Source organism: Pan paniscus, chromosome 1 (genome assembly GCF_029289425.2).
Source record: "Pan paniscus chromosome 1, NHGRI_mPanPan1-v2.0_pri, whole genome shotgun sequence".
Classification (NCBI taxonomy): Eukaryota; Metazoa; Chordata; class Mammalia; order Primates; family Hominidae; genus Pan; species Pan paniscus.
In genome coordinates this window covers 101,222,257-101,247,063 of record NC_073249.2, presented here as the reverse complement: position 1 = coordinate 101,247,063, position 24,807 = coordinate 101,222,257, and the positions used below count along the sequence as shown (strand labels likewise).

Below are 24,807 nucleotides of genomic sequence, written 5' to 3'. Positions count from 1 at the left end.
CTTGGGACCTCCTGGGACTGTGTCACAGCCACGGTCTTCATATCTCACTCAGAAGAAACCTCTCTAAATACCCTGCAGAGTTTGACTCTTCTGTCCACACACTAGGCTGACATTTACCCATTTATTCTGCGGGGTGTCACCCAGGGTACAGATGGGCCCCAGGTGGGAGCGATGCAGAGGGGACCCGTGGGAAGGGGCTGCCTTCTTCCCAGAGCCTCCAGGCGTCCGGCAATGAGGCTCCCTAGGGAACCCCACCTTTGGGGATTTCATGGAGGCGGTAGGCAACACTGATGAAATCCACAGCCACTGGGGATCGGCCAGACCCCATCCTGAGGTTACCCAGGGGCTGCAACCACTTCTCATTAGCTTAAAAAAGACACAACACTCAGGAGATTCCAGGGGTTTTAGGAGCTATGGTCCAAAAACCTGGGACAAAGACCAAATACTGTAACAAAAGATTTTCCTGGCATCCCTGTCTAGTCAGGAAGGGAGAGGAGGTGGAGGCCGCGTGTTTTCTTCCTCTATCACACCTTCACCGGGTGCTGTGGGAAAGCACCTGTTACAACTCACCCAGAGAGCTGAGCATGGAGATATCCACAGAGACGTCGGGATAGGACTTCATCGACATGAACTCCAGAACAGAGCTGCTGCTGTCTCCTAGGGTGTCCCCAACCTGTGGAGACAGACACGCATCAAGCTCAAATGAAACATCAAACGAAAAACGAAATGTTACTTCACACTCGCTATTGAAATCACTCTAATTATTTGCTAAACGTGAACCCACCCCTCAGTAAGTGACAAGACCAAGCCCTGTTCACTGAGGCTGCTGTTCAAGGGACTGTCAGGTTGGAGCTCATGAACGGATATGCAAATCCATGTCAAAGAAAAACCTACTGAGACCAACAATGCAAAGTAACAATCCTTTGTTAACTTTTTGGGGCTAAAGAAATTGGGGAGGGACATTATGCAACAGGAAGATACATGGAATTTTAGGGTCCAGGACTATTTCTCAGGCACTTCACAGAGCACACAACGTTCCCTTTCCTTTCCCAGCAAGGCGTGTCCTCAGGGCTAGACTACAGCCACCCTAACACATACTCTCTCATCAGCTCCCTGCAGCTCGGCCTCTGCCCTCAGACAGATGTTAAGGGGTCTCTCCAGGTTCCCAGGGACCCTGGACCAAAGCCCAAGCCCATGCCTGTTGACTGTCAGAGACACACACCTGCCAATCGGCAGGTGCAGCAGTCTGGGCTCACAGCACTGCCCTGCCAGCACTGGCCCCAGAGCCCACTGTGCTTGGGACAACACCTGCTACTCACCAAGCAGGTCCCGAGAAGGCCCATCCTGCCCAACCCTTACAAGGGTGTTCCACAAGGACAGCACCCAGCGGGGCCAACTGCTCTGAAACTACCCATTTCTGGATTTGGAAGAACGTACTGCGGCTTCACACCACTCACCTCAAGTCATGAAAAGAGGAGGAGAAACACTATTGATCTTACTGATCAGAAACGGACTCCATTTCTAAACGCCGTCATACACACAGACCTCCCCACCTCAAAGGCTGGACACAACTTTCCCTGTGAGAATAATATTTGGCTTGCCCTTCCATGTTCAAAAACTTACCTTGGCTTCATCTGGAGGCTTCATGGGAACATTTCTTCTCTGAAAAGTAAATGAGGACAGAAACTAGTTTTTCCAGAGTGATTTCATAGAAACGGACAATTCGCTGACATTACACACACGTAAAAATGGCTTGCGCGCTTCTGCGAATTCTGCTCCCCAGTCACGCCATCTTAATGGATTAAGGCTGGGGGTCCTCCAAACCTTCTTCATCACCGGTCACTGACCCAACCATGCCCAGCCCCCTCCTCAGCGCCAGGATTGTGTGCCGGGGACAGCGCTCCACAGGGCGAGATGGAGAGGACAGAGAGAGAGGACGCCGTTGCTGTTTTGGCAGCCTTGGGTGGCTTAAAACAGAAAAAAAAAGATGTGCCTAGATCCTATGGGAAGCTTAGGATAAGAGGGGTCTCGTGGGTTCCACCTGGAATATGACCAGGTGCCTGAGACCAGCTCGAGTCCTGCAGGGGCAGGTGTGTGCAGGAGTGAAGGAGGCAGACACCTCCTGGCGGTGCCTGCAGCAGGTGGGCCGGGCCGTGCATTGTCTCCTTCCACAACTGTTGGCATCCGTGGCACACCCGTCCTGTGCTCCGGTGGAGCGATGCTGTAGTATGCACTCTATCATGTGTGATCTTTGTTCGAAATAAAGTTTCTCAGATTCAATGACATTGATTTTCACAAGCTTTTAATTAGAAAATGAATACTGCTGTTTTGTTCGCATCTGTTTCCCCACAAGCCTTCAGTCACTTTAGTCCTGAGCATCATTTACTGCGGGGGTGCACTCGGGGTCACTCAACTCCATATCCAAGTTCACTTTCCCAAAAGGAATCTAACTGGAACCCAGAGAGGAAACCACAGAGCCATCCCATTTCCGGGCTGTGAGGGGGTCACTTTCCCTACCCCACAGCAATGCCTGATTCTAACGCGGTGTTGGGGGGGCCAGCTTCCTGCCTGGAGGGAGCCTGCAGGCCACAACACGGGAGGGTGACCAGAGCTCAGAGTCAGAACCACGAGGGGCAGGCTCTGCAGAGGGAGCTGCTCCTCAGAGCTGCAGAAATCTGCGTGGGGACTCCCGCCTGGCTGCAACCCTCTCTTCAGGGGCCTGCGAGCCCTCCACGCATGGAAATCAAGGAAAATCTTGAGTTCCTTCAAGGGAAATTCCAGTTACTTAGATAACTCCGAGAAGTAAATCAGCGACTTGATAAGCAAGAAGGTAACAGTATCCTAAAACAACAGTCAAGGAAGCTGGAGACAGATGTTTGTTCCCTGTAGAAAGTAAAGACAACCTCCCAGCACTGTTCCCTGTAGAAAGAAAAGACAACATCCTACCACTCTGGGAGGCTGAGATGGATGCATCATTTGAGGTCAGGAGTTCAAGACCAGCCTGGCCAACATGGCGAAACTCCGCCTCTACTAAAAATACAAAAATTAGCCAGGTGTGGTGGCGCGTGCCTGTAATCCCAGCTACTCGGGAGGCTGAGGCAGGAGAATTGCTAGAATCAGGGAGGCAGAGGTTGCAGTGAGCCACAATCACGCCACTGCACTCCAGCCTGGGTGACAGAGTGAGACTCTATGTCTCAAAAAGAAAAAAAAAGAAAGTAAAGATAACATCTTAATGTATATCCCTGAGTTGTCTTTCAGAAACCTGGACCCTCCACCTAGGACCTCCCCAACAAACTAATCTACTGGCATGAAGGGCTCAGATAAGGAGAAACTGAAGACTGAGCTCTGACCCCGTTCTTTGTTCTGAATTTCTTCCTGATGGGCCTGGAGGAAGCCACACCCACAAGCCTAAGCTAACATTCTTTTCTCTTCACCCCAAATTTTTAAACAAAGCTTCTCCTCCTTAACCAGCTGCAAATCAGAAAACCTTTGAATCCACCTATTACCTATAAGGCCCTGCTTGCAGATACCGCCCTTCTAGGCCAAGCCGACATGTAACCTCTGTGTCCTTATGCATGACTCTGTCTTTCAGTTCTGCTTTCCTGAGATCTACCCCTGCTTTACAAGCCTTGCCTGTAGCCAGTGGGGGAGGCCAGGATTTATACATGAGCCTCCTGGTCCACCTTGCTTGGCGCCCTGCAAATACACGTGTCCTTTCTACGACAAAACCTCGGCATGGGTGTCTGGGTTTACTGCACCAGGCATGTGGACCCCAGTTCATCTGTAACAAGCACAGATGAAACCGTCAGGTCAAGGGACTGACCCCTCCTCGGGAGCCATGAGCCAAACGTTCTCAGAGCCTGGGCAGGACAGAGACTCATCCGAACTCCACCCACAGCAGAGACCACGCTGAAAAGACAGGGCTCCCCGAAGGGCCACTCCTTAGCATTAAGGCTACACGAACCCTAGAATAAGGCTGCCCTGGACCCACCCCAGACAAGCCTGGTAGGATCCGGCCATCATCCACAAGTAACAACTGCCAAAATGATCATCAGTATTCTCCGAAAGAGAGCAAGAACCCAGATCAGCCTTGCCCAGCAGACATAACGTGAGCACACGCCTCGTTCTAAATGTTTTTTTATCTTTTTTTTTAGACAGGGTCTTGCTCTATTGCCTAGACTAGAGGGCGGTGGTGCAATCGCACTGCAGCCTCGACCTCCCGGCCTCAAGTGATCCTCCCACCTTAGCCTCCTGTGGAGCTGATGACAGGTGCATGCCACCGTACCCAGCTCTTAAAATTCTAGCTGCCACATTAAAATTACTCTTAACATTCAATTAACTAATGCATTTTACTTAGACAAATTTATTGAAGATGTTTTTATTCCAACATGCGGGCCATAAGAAATCGTTACTCATATTTTTACGTTTTTTGTATTAGTTTTTTAAGATCTAGTTTGTAGCTCACACATCACATCTAAATTCAGACTGGCCACATTCAAATTTCCCAGCGGCCATGTGGCCAGTGCTATTTTATCAGACAGCGAGGGTCAGGACTGTCCACCAGGCATGTGCACAATGGCCCACAGCTCCAAGTGCAGCAAAGTGTCAAACAGAAACAGAACCGGAAACGGCAGAGGCGACAGACTCAGTGACTGAGGACTTCAAAAGCAGCAGCAATAAATACGAACATGGCTCAAGGATGTAAGGAAAAACACACACACAACATGAGAGAAGATACACAAAAGCCGCAAATGGAGCCCAAGTGATGAGCAGCGCGGGACGGCATCATCAGTGAAAACTGATCCGGGATAACAGGTTCAGGTGTGGCCAGAGAACAGGTGAATGAACTTAGCCAACAGCATCAGAAACTAATCTGCAGCAGCCTGGTGCGGCAGCACAGTGTCGGTGCCATGTGAGATAACGCGAGCTGTCCTCAGAGTGCCACAGTCCAGCAGGAGGAGGAAGAGGCAGTGGTGGAAAATGACATTTGAGTAATGGCTAAAAATCTTCCAAATATGATGAAAACTACAGACATATCCAAGAAACAACAAATGCTAAGTAGAACACAAAGAAAAGCCCACCAAGGCACCTGGAAAATACAATGCTGAAAATCACTGATAAAGAAAGATAAAAGTTCAAAAGCTCCTAGAGCACCGGCCAGATCCCGTCCTGCCGAGCGCCCGGGAGTGAGCAGCCGAGGCTCTGTGAGCCACACGCTGCCTGAAGCATCTTCTTCTTCCTTTTCTTTTCTGTAAACACCCTTTTAAAGATGTAAAAGACATTCCTGGCTTGTGGTCTGTACAAAAGCAGACTTCAGGTCAGATCTGGCTGAAAAGACACGTCACATGTGGGAAACAAAGATGACAATGACTTCAGATGCTTTTTTTTTTTTTGGAGATGGAGTCTGGCTCTGTGGCCCAAGCTGGAGTGCAGTGGCATGATCTCGGCTCACTGCAAGCTCTGCCTCCTGGGTTCACACCATTCTCCTGCCTCAGCCTCCCGAGTAGCTGGGACTACAAACACCTGCCACCACGCCCGGCTAATTTTTTCTATTTTTTAGTAGAGACGGGGTTTCACCGTGTTAGCCAGGATGGTCTCGACCTCCTGACCTTGTGATCTGCCCGCCTCGGCCTCCCAAAGTGCTGGGATTACAAGTGTGAGCCACCATGCTTGGCCCAGATGCTTTTTTATAGCAACAATGCAAGTCAAACCTATTTTACAGTAGATGGGAAAAAAGGTCATCTAAAATTCCATACACAGGGAAAATGAATTTCAAAAATGAAGATGAAATAAAGACTTTCAGAGAAGCCAATGCTGAGAGATCACTGTCAGTAAATCTGAACTACAGGAAATATTTTTTTAAACTCTTCAGGATGAAGGAAAGTGACAGAGATGAAAGATGAAGATGGAAATAGAGAGTTACGAGTGCGCTGGAGTGGTGAGCACACAGTCACGGTCTCCAGGGGACACCTGCCCATGCAGAGAAGCACGCAGATCCTGACGAGGAGCCGGCAGCAGAGTCCCTGCGACAGCTCCTCGTCCCCGAAAGCCTGGTCAGGCTGCAGGCTCTTCCCACCAGCAGCACCCCAAGGGCACCTGCCCCTCCACCCCGGTGCGAGTGCAGCCCACCTGCTTCAGCTGGAAGAGCGTCCTAGAGTGGTCTCCGCCTGTGATCTGGTCCAGGAGGTCGTCCACCACTTTCTTGCTGTAGCTCCCAGCATCCTTCACAAACTCCTGCAGGCTAGAGGGGCCGCGGGAGAAGGTACGCTGAAAGGCATGCTGTGTGCTCCACGCCAAGCCCTTGTCGCCTGGCCCTCGCAGCGGCCCTGATCACAGAAGCCTGCCGTGCCAGTGCAGCTCCTCGGTCCCCGTGACCCTCCCAGAGCGGGTATTTTGGGGAGTGGCTGATAGTTTTCATTAGATTTTCAAAGTGGTCCATGACCCAAAAAGCTTAAAAAGATCTCAGTGGGGAGAGGGAGAAAAGCATGAATACACACGCACACAGCCTAGAAACACACGTGTGCTATGTTATCATCTGTAAAAGGATACTCCTATCTTTCCACTCGTTATGCGTTTAAAAACACAAGTGGGTGTGGACAGAAGCACATCGGTGGGCAGCGCCTGCCGGTGAGGAATGGGCGCGTAGGGCAGGGGTGGGCCGACACTTCCAAGGCACTCCTTTTAGTACCATCCTGATTCTTGGCCATATAAATGAAACAACTTAAAAAATAAAACATAATACAATCTAAAAAGTAGGCCAGGAACAAAAATGCATAGTCTTAGAATCAAAGCACCAAGCAAGGGCCTCAGAAGGGCTCCCCAGACTCCAAAGACCTTCGCAGAGAGGAACAAGGATGGCTGCTGGTCAGAAGCTGAACCACGGTCAGAGGAGGCAACAAGGAGACTCCGTGTCTTTGTTAAAACACCCACAGCCCAGGACAGGCCAAGCTCGGCACTCGCAGTGTGCACGGAAGCAGCACTCAGGGGCAGAGGATCTGGGTGTCTCTGCGCTGAGGCTGGCATGGGACCACGTAGCCTCATGCCAGGCCCTAGGAGATGTGCTTCTGAGTGTTGCCCCTGCAGCCATAAGGCAGGCGGGGTCAGAATGATCTTTCTTCACAGCAACATGGAACCTGACGCGTTCTAGGACAGACAGCTGGGGAAGGCAGGGGGTGTGCACAGTCCGCTGATGATACCACATGGACAACAGGTGACTGACGTCCTGAAGGAGCCACAAGCCGTGGACAGGGAGCCGACTGCGGACAGGATGGAACCAGGGGAGCCGCGGCCTTGGCCCAGGCTGGGCAGAGGCCCCACAGCAGGGGTGAGGTGAGGGCTGGCGGGAGGGTGGGGAGCAAACAACTCTTTAATTTCTGACTTATGACCCCATCGTCTCCTACTAGAATTTCCTCTTCATTTTCCACATTTACTTCCTTTTTTGCTATAAAACTCAGGGTCAGGTTTTCACTTATTTTATGAAGCACTAAGGGGATTCTTATTTATTTTTAAAACATATTCTGCATTCTTGTTGGAATAAAATGAAGACCTGATATGTCAAGATGCCATTTCTTAAAGGCTAGCAAAATTAAGTTGCTTTCTCCATTAAAAACTGCCAAATTTTACAAGAGTGACCCACTTTTATTTTGCCACAGAAAACAAAAAATACACACAGCAACATTCTACGGAAAAGCAGGCTGCTACATTTGTGATTTTGGTATTATACTTTAGCCTGCCATGGCCTGAACTGTGTCTCCCGCTCAGAGTTCATAAGTTGAAATCCCGACCCCAGTGCCTTGGAATGTGACTATACTTGGAGCTGGGGCCTTTACGGCCTTTAGAGGTAACTGCAGTGACATGAGGCCATTAGGGTGGCCCTGATCCAATATGACCAGGGTCCTTGAGAACGGTAGGGTCTCCAGGAGAGCCGAGGACACAGAAACGCACAGGATGGCCCTGGGAAGGCACAGGGAGAAGACGGAGAAGACAGCACCTGCAGGTCCAGGAGAGAGGGCTCGGGAGGAACCAGCCCTGCCCACACCTTCATGGCAAATGCCAGCCCCCAGGAGTAAGACCCCAGTCTGTGGTGCTTTGTCACTGCAGCCTGAGCTAGCACGGCCACTTAGGAAACACAATTCAATACGATCCAGTGCGCTCAACACACCCCCAACCCCGTCACAAGCTACGCCCTGATCACCACCTTCTGACTGAGTTACCCAGATTTCAGGACTGGCCTGTGGCAGACCTGTGTGGATGACTGAAAGCAACGGGAAGACCCAGGCTGCCATCTGGACGGCTGCGGGATGGCCCTCTCCCTACCCGCACACATGTGGGGCTCCAGGTCCCACACCAGGGCGCAGCTCAAGCTGCACAGCAGCCAAGGGCTTCCCGGGGCCGACACTTGCCTCAGCGCACACTGCACGCCTGTCTCATCTCTGTAGGCTGAGTAGAGCAGCTCCATCTCGTCCGACTTCAAGTCGCCAAATACTGAATTATTCTGCATCGAAAGCGCAGTAGTGGCACTGGAGAGAAAGGTGACTGGGAGGAAGAGGAGAAAGAGAACATCACTGGACTCACTGGAAGGACTCGGTGTGCAGGCCCCACCCCGCTTCTCCAGGGGCTGAGGGACCGCCTGGCTTGCTCTCCACAAAATTCTCGCTCCTGAGTTTTCCATGTGTAACCAGCAGGGGTGTAATTCACCACCCCTCATTTTACTTCTGCAGGCCAAAGACCGCAGGGAAATGCGCTCTCTGCAAAGGGGTGAGCCCCACAAGCTAAAGAGCTGTGTGGAAACGTGGGCAGAGTGCACTGTCTGTCACTGTGAAGGATCCCAACCAACACACACCACAGGGACCACGCCTGCCCAGGGCCAGCTCTCGCTATGGGGGACACAGGCCAGGTGTACTGTGCAGTGTCCCATAGGGTGTGGAGCAGCACCTCTGGCATCTCCCTACCATCTGGTGCCAGCAGCACCCCCAACCCCAGTGGGACCATCAACACACTTCTGGACACTGCCAAACATCTCCAGGGACAAAAGTCCTGTGGTTGAGAACTGTGTTAGAGGGTGAGAACAAGGAGTGTGTCAAACACAACAAAAAAAAAGTATCAACAACCACAACAGCCCCAAGAGGAAGAGGGGAGCAGGGGCTGGTGAAGACAAGTGGTGAAAGCAAGAGTATCCTTCCCAGTGGAGGGCGTCCGTCAATAGGAGACCCAGACCAGGCAGAATTTCAACACCTGGAGCTGGAGGAAAGAACATTCAAGAAACAAGGAAGCTCTTGAGCCAAGGCCATGGTTTGGAGGGAAGAGTGAGCTGTCCCATTAGCAGATGGTGTCAGTGGCTGAGGGAGAAAGGGCCGGCAGGAGCAGTGTCCATGCAGCTGTCTGCACGGGAGGGACCCAGCAGAGGTGGAGAAGTGGAGGATGGGGCCGTGCAGGAGGTCCCAGCAGCAGTGCAGCCAGGAGGCAGCAGTGCAGATGGAGAGGAGAACACACAGGCCAGACCCAAGGCCCAGGGGCCACACATTCTGACCCCTGAAGGGATGTTCTGTAATGTGACAGGGACAGAAACACAAGGACCCCAAAACACTGACCAAGGTGAAGTCCAGTGATGCAACCAAGGTGCCCGCTGTGTGTGTCCCCATCCAACACAAGTTTCATTCCTGTCACTGTAACTGATCTCAATCTTACCCATGCGAAAATATGAATCCAGGTACAGTGAGGAAACCGTGAAGTAGGAATCAGCAGCATTTGCCATCACTCCACTAAACCCCTGCCACCTTCCCTGCTCCGGCCGGCTCCTGGGACGGGACTACGGATTTACCTTTGTTTCTTCTCTCGTCTTTGAAGCCCAGCGTGGTGAAGCCTGGGAGTAGCTTACTGGAGAGCGAGCTCAAGTCCACCGGGTGGGTCTCCTCCTCTGCAACATGAACATGGCGGGCCGTGAGTGGCAGGTGTGACCCCAACGCGGTGCCCCAGTGCAGTGCCATGAGCCCTTTCTCCACATCACAGTGGATGTGATTGGTGCGGGTGGAGGGATTTTATAATGATCACCTGAAAACAAATTTGCGAAAGCCAACTACCATTCTCAAAACTAACTGCATTTCAATTTCATTTCTTTATCACCCCAAAGTCAACACAATAAAAAATACCACATTTGGCCACCACACCAGCAATACTTTGAGAACATTTTCAAATGGATCACTCAACAACTCCAAGAAGAAATCTTGTCCTGCGTGCTCTAACAGCGAAACGGTGGCGTGTGCACCCGGAGCGCGTGCATCTGACAGCATGTCTGCCATGCTCAAGTCACCACCCACACACCACTCATGGGATCAGAGCAGGAGTTCCTCAGTTCCCAACCGGTGCCTCGGTCTCAACACTCTCATAAGCTAAATATGGATCAACGGTCTATCCTCTTTAGGAAAATAAGCTGAAGATTATATAGATCAGCCCGTTTCTATCCTTCACACACTGGAGAAAACCACGCTGGCATGGTGGAGCTGGGTGAAAGACCACCAGCAGGCATGCGGGTGAGAGCGAGGGAAGCGGGAATCGAGAGGCAACCCGTGCCGGGCTGCGCGTTCCTCATGTGAGCCCGCGAGTGCGTTTCAAACCCAAGTGATCACACTTTCGTTCAAAGGACAAGCCTCTTAATTACTTCCAGGCCAACAAAGCGCCCCTGACGGGCTGGACAGGCCTAGTGCGCGCCGTCCTTCAACACTGTCCTGACGTCATCATCTAACAGCTCTTCTAAGACTGCTTTTCAGATTCAAGGAGCAGGGTGGGCCAGCACTCCGGTCTTTGCTGAAGACTGAGCTCGGGATGTGAACCCTTCCTGATGCTAGTGAGGTTTGGCCTTAAAGGCCTCTCGGCAGCTTTTCAGGAACGTGGCTCGAGTCCCGCTGCTCCCAAGGAGCCCTGACCGAGGTCTGACCAGCACACCCGCCCCGCGAGATGGCCGTCCACGCCTCCACTCAGCGCACGTGTCACGTTGGGGTGCGAGCAAGGTTGGGAAGCCGGGCAGCTTCTCATGCTGCCCCATGGCCATGGCTCAGCTTTTCATTACACAATATCAACGGAGGCCCAAAAAACAGTGTACGGAGAGCATAAAGCCAGCCCTGAGCGGGCACCCACCATCAGCGTCTGGCTCGGCCGTGTTGACCACACTGTAGAGCAGGCTCCCGTCCCCGTTCCTCTTCAGGTAGCCCATCTGGAAGGAAGCACTGCCTGAGCGTCTGTCCCTCAGGAGGGGCAGCGTAGCACAAATGAAATGAAGGTCAACAAGCAGGGCTTAATGGGGGTGAAAGCACATTTGTCCAAGAACAAACGCCAGAGGGCCCCTCACGGCATTCCCTGGAATTTCAGACTCACCGGCAACAGCAGAGCGCGCACAGGTGCCAAGGAGAACCTCTTAGGCTCCCCATGGCCCTGCTATAGGGGGTACAGCTGAAACAAAAACCTTCACCCACAAGTAAACATTTAAAATTGCTCATGAGCCTTGACAAAATGGAATGGTCAGCAGGTCAGCATGGCACTGCCTTGACGGCAGGCGGCTCCAGCTCTCAAGCATGTGTGGACCGGTTTTCATTTAAAAACCCACCACCCACACCCCAGCTCTGTGTACAGGCCATCAGGAGGATCCAGGAAGAGGAGGCACTGGTGTGTGCAGACTTGGGGTTCAAGGGGGAAGAGGGCTGTCATGCAGGGGTTGGCTGGGCTCCAGTGCAAGGGTGATGTCCATGCGCTGGACATCATGCCATGTCAGGGCAGCCACCTGGCCTGAGAAGAGCCGGACGTTTGTGTGGGGACAGCTCCCCACCGCCGATCCATGCAAAGTCTCAGAGCCCACAGGAGGGCCAGGGCCCTGGGGGAGAGGCGGAAGATCAGCTGCCATGGGACACGGAGTTGATACGTAGATTAGGAGCAGGGCCCTGGGGGAGAGGCGGAAGGTCAGCTGCCATGGGACACGGAGTTGATACGTAGATTAGGAGTCAAGTCCTCACGGCGCAGACACAAAACTGAAAGGGAAGAAGTGGGGGGAACCCACGGGGCACGAGGGAACCGGAAGTTTCCATGTAAAAACAGTTTTCAACCCATGTAAACACAGGTGCCAACAGAATCCTTCTGCACAGTGTCCATGTATGTGGTGCAGACACACACCACAGGCATCTCCCAGCTCTATCTGCAGAGGGCTTCACCCAGAACCCAGGTCCTGGCTTCTAAACAAGGCTCTCTAGTCAAGAAACCAGGGCTTCTTGGAGAATGTGGCAATTCCAGGGCTGAAGCACAGACTGCAGAACAAGGCTGTCCAAAAGAACTACAGTGCAAGCCACGCAGACCACAACCTCCAGCACACAAGCCACATAAACCACTTCCCAACACATGAGCCACGCAGACCACAACTTCCCAACACGTGAGCCAAGCAGACAACTGCCCAACACATGAGCCACGCAGACCACAACCTCCCAACACGTGAGCCACACAGACCACAACCCCCCAACATGCAAGCCACAAAAACCACAACCTCCCAACAGATAAGCCACACAGACCACAGCAACTTTCCAACACACAAGCCATGCAAACCACAAACTCCCAACAGGCGAGCCAAGCAACTGCCCCACACGTGAGCCACGCAAACCACAACCTCCCAACACGTGAGCCACACAAACCCACAACCTCCCAACAAATAAGCCACACAGACCACAGCAACTTCCCAACACGCAAGCCACGCAAATTGCAACCTCCCAACACACGAGCCACGCAAACCACAGCAACTTCCCAACACATAAGCCACAGAGACCACAGCAACATCCCAACACACAAGCCACGCAGACTGCAACCTCCCAACACACAACCCACACAAACCACAACCTCCCAACACATAAGCCACGCAGACCACAGCAACTTCCCAACATGCAAGCCACGTGAACCACAACCTCCCAATACACAAGCCACGCAGACCACAACCTCCCAACACACGGGCCACACAGACTGCAACCTCCCAACACTCAAGCCACACAGACCACTGCAACTTCCCAACACGTGAGCCACGCAGACCACGACCTCCCAACACGTGAGCCACGCAGACCGCAACCTCCCAACACACAAGCCACACAGACCACTGCAACTTCCCAACACGTAAGCCACGCAGACCACGACCTCCCAACACGTGAGCCACGCAGACCGCAACCTCCCAACACGCAAGCCACTCAGACCACTACAACTTCCCAACACATGAGCCACGCAGACCGCAACCTCCCAACACACAAGCCACAAAGACCACTGCAACTTCCCAACACGTGAGCCACGCAGACCACGACCTCCCAACATGTGAGCCACGCAGACCGCAACCTCGCAACACACAAGCCACACAGACCACTGCAACTTCCCAGCAGGCACAGGCAAACAGAAGCAGACACCTCTGAAATGCCCCCACTTCAGCATTCTTTACATCCCATCCCATGTGCATTTTGAAGACTTAATATGAAAAAAACCCATAAAGCTCAAATTAACGTTTTCTACAGACTACATGTTGAGATAAAATGTTGGATAGAGAGGTGAAATGAAACCTGCAGGATTAACGTCACCTGCATTGCTCTACTTCTCTTATCAGGGCTGCTAGGAAGCCTGAGACTGCAGACAGCCTGTGCTCTGTTTCCACTGAAGACACTGGGTCTAGAACGTCTCCTGCCAGAAAGGAGAGCGTGGTCAGCTGAGTGGGCCCCACCACCACAAAGACCATCTGTGGCAGGAGCCACGTGAACACAGTCGGTGGCCTATTATGGACCATCTGTCGGATCCAACGCCAGCACCCCCACTGGAATAAAAAGGGCGGTGCCTCACGTCAACACCCAGTGACAGAGACACAGAAGTCAGCATTCACTCCAAGAGAAAGGATTAGCCTGCAGCAGGGCCTCCATCAAGGAAATGAGGTCAGTGACCATGTGGCCTCCACGATGCGTGAAACACCAGCGGCAGCCCTGCCAGAGGCACCTGGACCCCGACTGAAGAGACCAGCCTTATGTGTGTCTGATCCGGACCTCCCGTCAGGGCCCCACGCTGACCTCTGGATCCCGGTGGCTGTGCTAGATCACACAGCACCAACCCAGAAGGAGAAGCACACAGAGAGTCTGGGGCCACGTGGCACCCTCTCTCGGTGGCCACAGAGCACACTACCTTGCCGCCTGGGAGGAACCGGTTGATCCTGTCCCGAGCTTCATCAGCTGCGTGCTCCACCAGCGCCAGCACGTGCTCCTCTGTGGTACTGTCCGTCAAGCTGCAGGCGTTCCCTTCAGGCTCAAACATGCAGCTGTGAGGTGGGGACAACCAAGTCACCTGGAGGCAGCATCCCCACCGCACACCTGCTCCCCATGCGTCGGCACCTAACCCAGCTTCTACCGACCCTGCCCTCAGACACAGAGCTGGCAGAGCATACTTAACTCCTTTTAGGTCTCAAAGCATCCCTTTTCACCCTAACCAAATGACAAATTAAGACACTTTTATTAAAATAAAGAGTAAGTGTAAGCCAAGTAGACAGACTCCCTGTTTTTCAAGGCAGTGCAAACTCAGTTAAAGTGCTTTAGCAACAAAGTAACAGATGCCCACACTGGTTAGTTATTAAAGGCCCCATCAGAAAAGTGACTGGAAAAGCCACCCGTGACTACGCAGGGTTCACAGCAAGGCAGGATAGGCGGGGCTGCTCGGGTGAGGTCTGGTGCTGCTGGGCTGGGTGGACAGCAGCCCCCTCTGCTGTGGCCACTGGGTGGCACAAAGAACACACAAGGACGTCAGCAAGTGGCCCCAGGTTCCACCTGAAGCAGTTCTCCAACAGCTGATGGGCACAGGCTGTAGCACCCAAGGAGTGTGGAAGGTTCTAGAAGCAAGCGAGTGGGCTCCTTCCCACCCTGGGCACTTGCCTGGGCATGGGTCTGAACGGCCTAGGGCCAGGTGCAGGCCCAGGACAAGCCCTGCCCATGAGAGCGGCCCTGCCCTTGCCTGACCTACAGTGACAACCTGGCAACCCTACACAGGAGTCAGAGCCCCATGAGCTCCGCAGGGAGGGGCTCCACTCAGGCACCTGCGTGAGCCCATTACCGATGCGCACTGCTGTGACACTAGGTGAAGGTGACTGCCTGAGCTCGGCACGCTCTCCTGCCTGCAGACTGACAGCTGGGGATCCATCTAAAGGGCCTGGATCCCACAGGCAAGGGTGAAGCTGCAGCACCAGAGACACCCAAAACCAACCTGGGGTGGGTCTGCCAGGACACAACCCCACCGCAGCTGAGCATGCTGACCAGCACTAACTTCAATTCCCCCTCAATGCTCAGTCACCATGAGGCGGCAAAGGGCGGCCATGAAACCCCGACCCCTGAAGGCCAGCAGCACACTCGAGTCGGGCGCTGAGGCCGGACACAGCCACCAGCCAACCACGCAGTGAGTGTTCACACGGCAGCGGGGTGGGAAACGCAATGCACGTGGGGAGACCGCCTTAGGAGACTGTCGTCCGTTGCCAAGCAACACACTCTGGCCACGCAGAGCACCCTGTCTCCTAAGCCAAGGCTGCAGGAACTGAGGCGCTGGTCTCAAGACCACTCTCCCTTTTGACGGTTGGAGGGAGCTGCTCAGAGCAGAAGCACCGAGCCCAGCACCGCTGCCGCCCCACCTGTTAAATCCACGTGAGTCCCATACACACTGTGAGAAGGAAACAAACAATGGAGGGCCGTGACCATCACAATTGCCTCAAGGACATTCAGTACCAACTCCAGACGGTCCCTGACTTCCCACAAGATGGCACAAAAGCAATACACTTCAGCAGAAACCATCCTTCAAATCTGATCTGTCCCCAGGATGGCAACAGGCCAGTCCTCTCAGGATACTGGGAAGACCGCGAGCCACAGTGCTGTCAGACACACGGCCATGAGGGTGGATGTCCTGAGACTGCGCTCTCTGGGGCCTGCGCTCAGCAAGTGACACGTGATGAAGCAGGCTCTGTGCCAGGCGCTTCTGCCCGCTGCAGGCTATGGTAAGTGCTCTTGGTGCCTCTAAGGCCCCTGGCAATACTCTCGCTTTGTTTGGTCCTATCAGGCGGCCACCTCACATAGGTGGAGGAGCGTCTACAGGAATGACGTGTGATACGGACTTTGATACAATCTCAATGCTCAGCCACCATGAGACAAAGAGCCCCCATGAAAACCACTCTGGGGTTTAGAAAAAAAGGAAGAAGGTTCCCTGAAGGACCAGCTAAGTTGGCTGCTCCCTGTGGGAGGGAGCAGAGCTACAGGGAGCTGTGGCCTGCAGTCCTCACCTGGTCCCCCGCAGCATCCACACCTTCCTGAGCACAGGCCTGCACCTGCTCCACTCCAGCGTCTACACAGACACAGAAGCGAACAGTTCAGGAGTGTGCGTCTACCCCACGGCAAGAAAGAACCCCCGCCAATGCTGGCTGCCCAAAGTCAGCCCGCTTGTGCGGCACAGTCTGGGACAAGGGCACAGCTTTGGCTGCCGGCAGGTGCTGTGCAGGGGAGGGAGGGGCCAATGATCTTAACGGCGTGTAGAGACAGAGACCACCAGTCAGTAGCAGTTGGGGGCAGGGGTGATCGGACGGGCTTGGGTACCACACCTGGGTCAGAGAGTGCACGTGGCCGGTGGGCAGGAGGGGCTGTCTGGCCACACTCCTCCTACCAGAATAAGCTACACCAAGGACGTCTACGTGACATGACATCCATTCTCTCACTCACTCACTCTCCCCTACAAGGCAGCTGCTTTCCTGGCTGTGGTGCTCAACTCCAAAAGCAAATGTGGTTTCCACAGAGCCTTTACCTGATAACTTCTCTACTCGGCTTTTTGGATTTCTTGGCAGTTTCTACTTGTACTGGTACAACTTCAGGGACAGGTTCCTCAACAGCTGTCTCTTCATTGCCCAAAAGAGCTGCCTGCTGAGAAAAATCCATGTCCTGCATAAACGACATGCTGCGCTTCAAAGCTAACAGCCGCTCCTAGAATCAGAAAGGACAGAGCAGCAGGGATTTACCTTTCCCTCACAGCCAGGGTGCCGTGATGATGGGATGGGATGGGGATGGTCACAGCCTCACCTGGCCTAAGAGCTAACTTTCCACGGCGGAGCAGCGGGAGATGGTTGTGGGGGCTTGACCCACCGCCAGAGCACGGCAGGTGCCGCACCTCCCCTTTACCTTCACCTACGTGGGATGCATGCAGCCTGGCTCACGGCACAGATCTGGGAAGCCACTCAGGATGGCCAAGGAAGACAAGGATGTCCCGTCTGGATTCAGTGAGGCAGTCACGCAAAACAAGCCTGCAATGCTGGCTGCCATCCAGCAAGACTGACACCTGACACCCAGGCTTAAGATCAAGAGATGCGGAACTTTCCACCAAACCTCAATGAGATGTTACAGCTAGGTCATGAGCAGAGAGGGCGGCCGGGGACGTCTACCCTAGAGCAAAGGGGGCAACACCATGAAGGTGGCAGGTGGATGGAGCACGTGTTCACTGTGAGGCTCCCTTCGGGCACAAGCGACGGGGGGCAGAGCCCCTGCTTTCCGTAGCTCGCTGCTGCCAGTGAGTTTCTTACTTTGCTCATCATCTTAAAGCCTGCGTGAAGGACCTTCTTCGCCAACTTGTAGTACACGGTATCTGGCCTATTGTATGTCATTGCATTATCACACATCAGCTTGAAATCTGCCTGAAAAGAAAACAGGAAAGACTTACCAGGTTTGAAATGCCACAGACAACAGCAAAGCTCTAGATGACTACCAAGAGACCAAAAGGAAAAAGCTACAATCGAGTAGAAAACAATTCAACTGGGCTCTCTGATCTAAAAATAACGTTTAAGAACTTAGAGAAGTTTTCTTAGTTGCACGTTGGTCTTGCATGAAAAATATTACAGCAAACAGTTGGCCAAGCCTGTAACTTCTTTCTAAGCATCACATACAAATGCTGTGCAAGGAAAAAGCATTTCCTGCGCTTCTTGCATTTCTCCAGAACATAAATAGGAACGAGAAGCAACGACCTGATTCTTTCAAGTGAAAGTCAAGGGATAAAGGCAGGCGTGCGGCACAGTGATATCCTCTATCTCTAGAATTTCTCCACAGAATCGAATTTAAAATTCTGTCACCAAATGGTTCCCTCAAACTACTAGAAAAAGACTTTGCCCCACAAAAGGACAACCTTATTTCGTAATTTATGGTGAAAATATGGAAACATCAGTATTTTATTATGAGAGGCCAGTTTCCTCAGCACAGGCCTCTCAAAGGTGAGTACCAACGTCAGGCTGGAGCATGACCCCGGAGGCCGGCCACCCTAACTGAGAATGTGCCATCTGGACCCTCCCCAAGTCCCGGTTCCAGAACCAGCAGCCCTAGGGCCCGGCCCGAGGCTGTGGAGCCCCTCCCCTGAAGACTCCACTGCGGACACTCCACGGAGTGAATGCTGTTCCCCTTCTCACTTTGTTGCTAGGAATGGCCAGACTGGGGCCCGAAGCAGGGAATACAGAGGGCTTTCGGGCATGGAGTGCTCTTAACATCTACCCTCAGGCGCTGCCTGATCCTCTCATCAAGTTTCCTTTTCTCCCACTCTCCTTTAAGTCTGTTCTGTTGTGTTTCTGTGAGTCAGCAAACAAACCCTTCAGTAAGCATAAAATAGAAAAGTCAAGCTTTCCCCAGGGGAATGGAACCTAAGAGAGAAATCTAATGCCTTTCTAAACTACACTAATGCCAATTTTATCAAGCATTTGTTTTGCTTTCTTCCCCTGGGCTGCAAAACCAATGAGCAGTTGCTAATTCTCACAGCCAGCAGCAAGAAACAGAGTTAAGAGCAAAGTGCTCAGGAGACAGAAAAACTTACTATGCTAAAAAAACTAAATGCTCAATTAGTGTAAGACTAAACTAAGAATTAAAAAGAAGTATGTTTTTAAAAATGTCTAGTCTCAAGCCGTGCCACACCGGACACCTCACTGCTTGAAACAACATGTCCTATTTACGCCAGCGCAGTAACTTAGAAAGAAAAGAAACAGACTTCTAACAGCGTGCAACCTGACCTAGTTTCTAGACCAAAGCACAGAGAAAACGTTCACGACCAATCATTTCCTTAATGCTGTGTCTGTAAAACATCACCCGAACACAGAAACACCTGTGAAAGCTCAAAAACTAGAAATGATCTAAGGTGAATGAAGTCTTCCCAAGACATGAATACACAGAATTATGCCACGATTACTTCGGGCAATGAAAGTAACTTACCTTAAATTCCGTAACTGACTTGTATTCATTAGCTACAATTTTGTCTTTCATGGTGCCAAAATCCATGGGATGTTTTATTATCATTGAATATCCAGGAGCAATTGCATCCGTGACAGGAAAAGCAAAAAATCCATGGAGATCTTTTCTGAAAGCAAAGACATCTTAAAGTGGAAAAATCTAGATTTCTAAATGATACAAAATCTCTTACAATCCAAAAATTGGATACAACTGACCGAATTTTGTTTCTTAAAAATAAAAAAGTTACGAGCGTCTTTTCATTTATTGTGATAGGTATTTCAGATATAATAAAAATCCCCCCAACGCATCCTGGCGGCCGTCAATGTCCCAGCTCTAGCCTTGACTTCCCTCACTCTACTCTGACTTCAGAGTGAGCCACTAATGAGTTCATGAACTCTTCCTACGCACCCCGAAGTGGACTGGGAGTCACCAAGACAAGGTGCAGGGTCTGTTTCACAGCTGACGAGGCTGGGGTGGGGAATAAGGCCTCAGAAAAGATGACACCACACACCCCCAGACACTAGCTCTTCAGAAACGCCCAGGTTTACCTCTGAAGCTGGCGGAGGAAGTGTTCCAGGAGTTGCTGAATAGGTGTGCTCTCATTTTCGGCTGACAATTTAAGGAAAAAAAAATTGAATACAAGACTTTGGTATCCTTTCATTAGAGAGCTCCAAGTTCACAGTATCTGTCTGTCTAGTGTCTCACAGCATTTTAAGTTCCACCGAGAACTGGGGATATAAAGATACATCCGACTCAGCCTTGGCTCCCACGAAGCTCAGCCGGGTAGAAAGGGCACCCCCACAGCAGGAGTCATAAAAATCTCTTGTAATAACCGGTAGCCCTTACATCAACAATATGTGGTGATCACTTAGCAATGTTTTCAGCTCATACCACTACTCTAGACAAGAAATGGAGGACGGAACAAACGCTCTGGACATAAAGGTTGATCCTGAATTCACCGATTATTATTTCACTTGAGGTCCCTTAAAATTCAACAAAAAGTAAATAAATGGCCAGCGTGGTGGTGCGTGCCTGTAGTCCCAGCAACTTGGGAGGCTGAGGTGGGAGGATCGCTTGAGCCCAGGGTTATCTGAGCCCAGGAGTGAATCACGACACTGCACTCCAGCCTAGGCGACACAGCAAGACCATGTTTCAAAAATAAATTAAAAAAAGAAAGTGCCTGAAGAGCCAAATGACCACAGAAGCTCAGAAGGCCACCAGCTTTCCAGAACTTTCCTTCAGTGGAGCCAGCAGGCCTCAGACAGTTTCTGACGGCCTGAATGATTGCAGCACTAGTCTCCCCACTCCCTGATGTCCCATGTCCCAAAGCCCAGCCATCTGTTTCCCTATAATCCAGGAACCACTGGATGCTGAGAGTTGCTGGGAAGAGACACCCCTTGTCTTAGGTACAAATGCCTCATCACTGTGAGTTGTGCACAGGAAGGCTGGGGACAAAGAGAACTCAGAGGGCAAGTCCTTGTCAACTGGAAATTCCAGCCAAATGCCATCCTTCGCAGATGGTGCCCACGACAGAAATTCTACTAAAGGCCTCCAGCTTCCTTTGTCTCAGCCTATGGTCACTTTCAGCAACTTCAGACCCACCATTTGGGCCTCGAGGTCCCTTCTTCCCAAGGGGAATTACCTGCGTTTTCACTGACATGCATCTCTCTTACCAGTCTGACCCAGATGGGGCTACTGTTCCAATACTGTCTTAAGTGCAAACAAAACCAAACTTCAAGACCCAGGGCTGGCAAACTTTTTACATAAAGGCCAGACAAAAAACAGTCTAGGCTTTGCGGGTCACATACGATTGGTCTCTGTGGAGATGCCTTTTTGTTTCTTTTTATGAACGCTTAAAAAACATATAAGCCATCCTTAGCTAATAAGTTAAAAAACAAAACTGAAGGGCACCAGTGGTAACTGGCCACGCCTTGCTCTAGACATTCAGAGACACCGGAGGAAACCTCAGGCCAGAGGACACCTGGGATGAGGCCCTGGAAATACCAGCTCTCCTCCCTCCCATGCTTCTCCCCAAAGCAACAGGACACGGTGCCGACCCCTCATTTACAACGATGAGCTGTGAATACCAGGAGAGTCTCTAAAAGTGCACCCTTGCCTGGCTGTGTCCGGCACGCTCGGACTGGCCGATCTGGGGGCGGCTCCACCTCCACCTTCTTCCCAGGATCAAAGTCATCAGCCTCTCCCTCCGTGTCACAGTGCTCCCTCTCTCGCTTCCACTTCTTCTCTTCCTGGGCGGCAGAGTCAAGGGAGTGAGAAAGGCAGGAGTAGGTAGGATCCGGACAGGTCTGCCCAATCCCCTCGCAGTTCTCAGGGGAGGGACAGAACTAAGGGAAACCCCCTCCGAGATCCTCCTCATGCCAGGCTCCCTCCTCACAGAGACCCTGGCAGGGTCCGCTGAGGAACAGCACACCCAGGATCCTGGAAGTGAGTCTGCGGGCCTCAGCGGTTCGCGTTTTGCTACCAACGGAACACCCCCTCCCCTCCTCCAGCCACGCAGGCGCACTCTGCCTGGGTCCTAGGACCAGGCTCCCCACGGGCTCCTCGTGGGCAGCGTCCGGGCCACCGCCACTGCTCCTTTACCTTTCGCTTCCTTCTTTCCTCATCGTCCAGATGCTTCTCCTTCTCGGACTTCTTCTTCTTCTTTTTCTTTTCTTTGTGCCTCTCTCGCTCATGGTCTGACCTGTCATCATAGTAACTGAAGTCGTGGCCGGATCCTGAGAGTTCAGTCACTTCACTTCCTCCGACCTTCAGGACTAGCTTTAGAGGCTTCTCCAGGGGCTTGTCGGCATAATCTGCACAGACACAGACCGAGTTCTACCCGCGTGCTCGGGTGCAAACGCCACGCAGCCAGGTGAGACGTGAAGGTGCTAAGAAGGAAAGGCCTCCCTAAGGAGTACAGCGGGGCTGCCAACCAGCAGGGAAAGACGGAAGGGAAGACCACAGTGGCGGCATGTCACTGCCTCCTTGTTCTCCCTTCCCCTCCACAGGGAGCTTCAGGTCCCTTTCGAGCCACGGTGTCCTCATCAGAGGCCCTGTGGGATGTTGTTCACATTACTCGTTCAAGAAGATGGATTAAGAGGGACCTGGAACCCCGGAGCCCGATCTCCCTCCTAGAAACCCCCAGCACTTCGGTTCACCCTCGCCTGACTTCCTGCAGGCGCCCGTGCTGCCCGCTGACACCCATGGAGCTGCTGCGGGAGCAAGGGAGAGGAAGGGAAAGGCGGGAGAAAGGGCAGCCCAGCTTCTCCCTGAGCTCCACACAAAAGCCAGCACAGATGCTTCCCTAGTCTCCAGGACCGGGGTGAGTGGGCTTGCAGCCTCGAACCCAGAACCCTCTACCAGGAACGTAAGCGCCTACCCAGGACCCCTCACGTGTGCCCGGTTCCCTGCCCGAAATCCCAGGACCCCCTCCCGCGTGCCCAGAACCCCTCCCTCGTGGCCAGGACCTCGCCCGGTGCCCAGGACCCCCGTCCGCGTGCCCGGAACTCCTCCCCCGTGCCCGGGACCCCGCCCGCCGCGCGTCACAAAGCGCCGCCGCCTCACCCTCGTAGGACGAGCGCCACTCGGCCTTGTGCTTCTTGCCCATGGCGGCGCCGGCGGCGGGCCCGAGGCGGGGGCTGGGAACAGCTGGCACCCGGTCGGACCTTGGCCGCCACCGCCCCCTGGCCCTGGCTGGCCGCCCGCGCTCGCTGCGCCGAGGTTGCCGAGCTCGCGGGGCCGCGGCAGGAAGTGGCCCTGCCGGGCCCGAGCGCTTCCGGGTCAGGAGGTGGTGCGCCTCGCGCGGCAGATTCGAAGCTAGGGCGGGGCCCGCGGGCTGAGGCAGCGGCTGTGGCGGCGACGCTGGGCGTGAGGTGGCGGCGGCCGCGCCCTGGTTGGGTCCCCACTGCTCTCGGGGGCGCCACGGACGAGGCCGTGGGCGACCTGAAGCAGGCGCTTCCCTGTGTGGCCGAGTCGCCAACGGTCCACGTGGAGGTGCATCAGCGCGGCAGCAGGTGAGCCGGCCCTGTCCGACACATCCTCTGGGCACCCACCCGCCCCGACCCCAGCGCGTGCACCGAGCCCCGACCCCAGCGCACTGATTCTGATGCGACTGAACCCCAGGGTACTGATCCGGCCCGACTGGACCCCGGCGCACAGGCCGCCGGGCCCCGACCGGATCCTAGCGCAATGACCCGACCCCACCGCAGGGCACTGACCCGGCTGACCCGAGCCCTGCGCGCAGGACCCCAGCTCACAGATTGAGCCCCGACCCGACCTCAGCTCACGGACCTGGCCCTGCCCCTGCCCCGGCTGTCCTCCAGTGCATTGATCTGGCCCTGAGTCCCACGTTGGAGAATAGGATGGCTGCGCATTACAGAGAGCTCTGAAGTCTCAGCCGAAAGTTGGGTGGTTATTCTTTGAGCCACTGTTTCTCAGACCCTTTAATTGTTCCCGTTCCTCACGGACTCGATGTTAAATTTTTAGGGTTCAAAGCAAATCCCACTCATTTGTGACCAAGTCAGTTCATGGTATGGTGGGGCCTGTGGGCTGTGCTGCTCCCTGGAGTGGGGGGAGCTCAGCGGCGGGGCCAGACCTTCACAGACCCTCCTTATGTCCATGGAGGGTGGATTGAGGTCAGGTGAGACCACCAGCCTCAGAGGGGATGCAGAGGAAGAGACCTTTCCTTTAACAGAATAGCTGTTGACTGGGTATTTTCTAGGTGCTGGAGTTCAGACACGTCAGCATAATTGCACCAGGGCCCAGAGACACCTGCACAAAGCCCCATCACAGCCTGGCGACACCTGTGTAAACACCTTAGCGCTCAGAGACACCTGTACACAGTGCCACCGCAGCCTAGAGACACCCCATGTACAACCACACCTGGGCCCAGAGACGCTAGGCATAATCACACCAGAGCACAGCTGCACCTAGAGGACAGACACCTACGTACAACTGCACCAGAGTTCATAGACACCTGCACACAACCGCACTATGCATGGTGGTCGCTGCTTGTAGGGTGCTGGGACGATTGCAAAGGGGCCACATATCACCTGCCTGGCTCTGAGGAGCCTGTCCAGGAGGGCTCAGAGGGAGGCAGACATTGAATAGGACTTAGAGGGTGACTGCAGTTGATCAGCCCAGTAAGCTGGGACAGTGCATAGCAGGGCACAGAGGTGTGATCCAGGACCAGGTCACTGTTGTAGAAAGGGGAGGTGTTAGGAGGACTGCAGCAAGGGGGGCCGAGGGAAGCCCTGGATACCAAGCTTAAAGCATTAGATTTTCTCAGCACGAATCACAGCTATTGGAGACTTGTTACAATGCAGACCCCAGGCCTGACCCCACAGCTGTGGAACTTCATTAATAATAGTGAAAGCCAACATTATTGGGTGCTTACTATGTGCCAGGTATCGTCCTAAACACTTTGAATGTATTAATGACTTCACAGTAGCCCAGCATAGCGAGAACTCTTACTGTTGTCCCCTTTTTCTAACTGGGAGCTGAGGCACAGCTTCTTCAGGGCACAGCTGGTAGAGGACCC

General features: G+C 53.2%; 1 protein-coding gene and 1 pseudogene across 12 annotated transcripts in view; one reads left to right on the top strand and one right to left on the bottom strand.

The window, feature by feature from the left end:
• Positions 1 to 23,020, bottom strand: part of LOC106634368 (bromodomain-containing protein 9) — a 32,604-nt gene extending 9,584 nt beyond the window's left edge. For 2 of the 12 annotated variants that reach the window (XM_063605907.1, XM_034962856.3), the window contains exons 1-14: positions 22,833 to 23,013; positions 21,870 to 22,081; positions 21,385 to 21,517; positions 19,817 to 19,877; positions 19,251 to 19,395; positions 17,588 to 17,698; positions 16,819 to 16,994; positions 14,176 to 14,308; positions 11,134 to 11,209; positions 9,821 to 9,916; positions 8,403 to 8,535; positions 6,130 to 6,241; positions 1,624 to 1,662; positions 571 to 673 (exon numbers count right to left, since the gene is read on the bottom strand). In XM_063605907.1, coding sequence (XP_063461977.1) covers positions 571 to 673; positions 1,624 to 1,662; positions 6,130 to 6,241; positions 8,403 to 8,535; positions 9,821 to 9,916; positions 11,134 to 11,209; positions 14,176 to 14,308; positions 16,819 to 16,994; positions 17,588 to 17,698; positions 19,251 to 19,395; positions 19,817 to 19,877; positions 21,385 to 21,517; positions 21,870 to 22,081; positions 22,833 to 22,875 — 1,573 coding nt within the window. In that variant the 5' untranslated portion in view covers positions 22,876 to 23,013. Of the gene's footprint in view, positions 1 to 570; positions 674 to 1,623; positions 1,663 to 6,129; positions 6,242 to 8,402; positions 8,536 to 9,820; positions 9,917 to 11,133; positions 11,210 to 11,773; positions 11,864 to 14,175; positions 14,309 to 16,290; positions 16,366 to 16,818; positions 16,995 to 17,587; positions 17,699 to 19,250; positions 19,396 to 19,816; positions 19,997 to 21,378; positions 21,518 to 21,869; positions 22,082 to 22,832 lie in introns of those variants that run through there. The other 10 variants (XM_063605921.1, XM_063605925.1, XM_063605926.1 and 7 more) reach the window with 9 other exon arrangements.
• Positions 1 to 24,807, top strand: part of LOC117978246 (neuroblastoma breakpoint family member 15-like) — a 512,107-nt pseudogene that overhangs the window by 423,244 nt on the left and 64,056 nt on the right.